The sequence below is a fragment of the Zalophus californianus genome, chromosome 3, assembly GCF_009762305.2.
Source record: "Zalophus californianus isolate mZalCal1 chromosome 3, mZalCal1.pri.v2, whole genome shotgun sequence".
Lineage (NCBI taxonomy): Eukaryota > Metazoa > Chordata > Mammalia > Carnivora > Otariidae > Zalophus > Zalophus californianus.
This window is the reverse complement of record NC_045597.1, coordinates 191,410,640-191,414,102: the sequence shown is the minus strand read 5'-3', so window position 1 is coordinate 191,414,102 and position 3,463 is coordinate 191,410,640. Positions and strand designations below refer to the sequence as shown.

Here is a 3,463-nt window from a genome sequence, read left to right as displayed (position 1 = left end):
AAGCATGTTGGTGGAAACCAATGGTTCACCCTAGATTTTAACATGTACTTTTAAAGTCCACAATCAATCTGTAACTTTCTTCCTTTTTGAACACTTCAGTGATTTAGGATTTTCATAGTGGGCAATAATAGTTCCTAAGTTTGGAGGCATTTTGTTTTTAGATGGCTTTAACTTAACAATTCCCAATTAGAGACAGGGAGTATCAGAATCTTCAGGAGACTTTTCAAGAACCACTAATACACAGATAATTAATTGCACACAGAGATACATATCCTAGTTCCAGCCACTGAGATAGCATGGAGCAAGGACACCCCCACAGCAAAGTGCACAACCAGCCCTCATCATTGTTTCTAGAAGCATTCTCCCCTAAAGGATGTAGGGATGTCCACTGTCGTGTGCCTGATACAAAACCGAAGAGATCACAACATCACTTCTGTGGTGTTCATGTCAAAAATGTATATACTGGGGCGCCTGGATGGCTCAGTTGGTTAAGTGTCTGACTCTTGGTTTCTGCTCAGGTCATGAACTCAGCGTCACGAGAAAGAGCCCCACATTGGGCTCCATCAGTGGGGAGTCTGCTTGAGATTCTCTCCCTCTCCCTCTCCCCCTGCCCCCATTCGCACATTCTCTCTCTCTAAAATAAATAATATCTTTTTAAAAAAATGTATATCTTGAATCTAATAACAAAGAAGCAACAGACAAACCCCCAAAAAGGGACATCTAAAAAAATAACTGGCCAGCCCTCAGGAATACCAAATTCATGAAAAACAAAGAAAATTTGAAAAAATTATGTAATGAATGTATTCCATAGTATACAGTATGAGGGCAAAACAATTTTGGCAATTTGGTGCTCTCATTGATGAAATCATCTTATAAAAATCATTCTAATACTAGTGACAAGTACATACATATGTAGATATAAATAATGCTTATATATATTTTATTTTCTAAGTAAGCTTATTTTCTGAAAACAAGGATGTCCTCTTCCGCAACCACAGTAAAATCAACAAAATCAAGGAGATTAATGTCAAAACAAAGTTATCTAATATAAAAGTTGGGAAATTTTCTGTAAAGGGTCAGAGTATTTTACCCTTTGCAGGGCAGTCTTGGTCACAACTACTCAATTTTGCTTTGTGGTGTGAAAGCAGCTACAGACAATACATAAATACACGGACATGGCTGTATCCCAATAAAACTCTCTTTTCAAAAACAGCCAGTAGCCTGGTCTTGGCCAACAGGCTGCAGTTTGCCAACCTCTGATGTAATTGATATAGTTTATTCAGATTTCATCAATTCCCAATGGTGCCTCATAATGTACTTTTATTGATTACAGAGTTGCATTGAGTTGTTGTGCCTCTTTAGTGTCCTTTGGTCTGGGACAATTTTTGTTTGTTTGTTCAAAAAAAGAGTCACTGTTCAAAATTTATTTGGTATTTTAGTTGGTATGACACTTAGTTGGCTGCATTGTCTTTTTACGTTATATGGCCATGTACACTATATTCTGACATACATGGTACACAAAGTAAGATCCTTTAGGACAGTTATGCACAATACACGCAATATTGAATTTATACATTGGATCCCAGAACGTGACTGACTGGAAAAGATGAACTAGGCATGTTGGGTGTTGGAGGAAGGAACCCGAAGTGACAGAACACACGGTAAACACACATCTGGTGTGCAGAGCAACGGCAGCTCTGGCAGTGGAGCCTCTGAGACAGTGGGGCTAACTTACGTTAACCAATTTAGGCCTACAAAGACAGGTATCATCCAGTACCAGGATACAGCTGCAGGGTTTGGTGAACCATTCCTATTTGGAACTTTAGGAAACTGACGTTTTTTCTTAGGCCATTTTAATATTACTTGAGTAACAGATCAGATAATAAGGACAATATGCACAATCTCCAACTAAAATCCTGCTATAGTCTAGACAGTGAAGTGGTACATTAGAAAACTTTAAAACTGCAGCTCCTTTTGGATCCCCCAAAGTGTATCTGCACTCTTCTTCAAACGGGCCTCCTCCTCAGAAGTCAGAGTCACCTTCACAACATCTGAAATTCCATTCTGTCCCAAGATGCAAGGGACACTAAGGAAGACATCATCTTTAATTCCATAGAGACCCTTAATCATGGTGGAAATTGGATGCACCCGCCTAAGATTCTTCATTATACTTTCGGCCAGATCTGCCACAGACAGTCCAATGGCCCAGGAGGTGTAGCCTTTCAGTTTGATCACCTCATAGGCACTGTCAACCACCTGTTTGTGAACCTCTTTCCACTGTTCCTTATCTGCATCAGTGCCTAAGTCAGGGTGCAGATTCTTCAGAGAGACACCAGCAACGTTCACTCCACTCCATACAGGCACACTGGAGTCTCCATGCTCCCCAAGGACCCACCCGTGACAGCTTAATGGGTGAACTCCCAGTCTTTCCCCCATTAGGTAACGGAACCGGGCTGAATCCAGATTGCAACCACTTCCAATGACACGGTTTTTGGGAAGGCCACTTATCTTCCAAGCCACATAGGTCAAGATATCCACTGGATTGGAAACGACAAGCAACTTGCAGTTTGGGCTATATTTTACGATATTAGGAATGATGGACTTAAAGATGTTCACGTTACACTGGATCAAATTAAGATGGCTTTCTCCCTCTTGCTGACGTGCCCCAGCTGTGATAATAACCAGCTTGGAGTTTGCAGTCACGTTATAATCTTTGCCAGAGACAATTTTTGGTGTTCTAAGGAAAAGGCTGCCATGCTGGAGATCCATCATCTCTCCCTTCAGTTTGTCTTCCATGACATCAACAAGAGCAAGTTCATCTGCCAAGTCCTTCATTAAGATACTGATGGCACAAGCCATGCCAACAGCACCAACCCCAACAACTGTGATCTTATCCTGGGGGGTATGTTCTTCCTTAAGAAGATTCTGAATCAGGTGATCTTTGAGAGTTGCCATTTTGGACTTAGAACCAGAAGGAATCGGGAGTGCACGTTGGGCGGGCGGGCGTCAGCGGCGCGCGAGGTTGAATCCGGACTGGGCGGCAGCGGCTCCAACCGGTCTGGGACAATTTTTTAAGAAGATTTTTCTTTCATCAAATTGACAGGGTTGCCACAAACCTTCAATCTGTAAAAAAAAAAAAAATGCAACACCTAGGGTGCTTAATAGGACAGGGTTGTGCCTGTAGTGGTAGCTCCTTCTTGGACAGGGAAACATATTTTTGTGCAATTGTGCACAATTGTGCACAAACAATATTTGTGCAATATTTTTACTCATTTGTTTAATCCTAGAACACACAAAAAGTCATTTCAAAATTGCTAACCTTTATTTTTGCAAAAAAAGAAACCCAGTAACAGGAGTTCAGTATATGTTTAAAGTTATTTTTGTCTTGAACCTTAGGACGTACAGTTTAAATAGTGTTGTTCAAAACTTACCTTAGTTATGTCCCTTACCTTCAGGGCAGTTA

The 3,463-nt window shown here is 40.9% G+C and overlaps 1 protein-coding gene across 2 annotated transcripts; it reads right to left on the bottom strand.

The window, feature by feature from the left end:
* Positions 1-1,340: 1,340 nt before the first annotated feature.
* Positions 1,341-3,117, bottom strand: LOC113920146 (L-lactate dehydrogenase A chain-like). Of its 2 annotated transcripts, XM_035726719.1 has the most exons (2): positions 2,269-3,117; positions 1,341-1,999 (listed from the first exon to the last, which is right to left on the bottom strand). In XM_035726719.1, the coding sequence occupies exons 1-2, from the start codon at positions 2,953-2,955 to the stop codon at positions 1,844-1,846; spliced, it is 843 nt and encodes a 280-aa protein (XP_035582612.1). In that variant the 5' UTR covers positions 2,956-3,117; the 3' UTR covers positions 1,341-1,843. The 2 variants fall into 2 exon arrangements, with proteins under 2 accessions (XP_035582612.1, XP_027446205.2); XM_027590404.2 differs by having other exon boundaries at positions 1,608-2,970.
* Between the last annotated feature and the right edge of the window lie 346 nt (positions 3,118-3,463).

Bases quoted from the DNA above. Each gene is read 5' to 3' on its own strand.
- LOC113920146 (XM_027590404.2), bottom strand. From the start codon at position 2,955: ATGGCAACTCTCAAAGATCACCTGATTCAGAATCTTCTTAAGGAAGAA.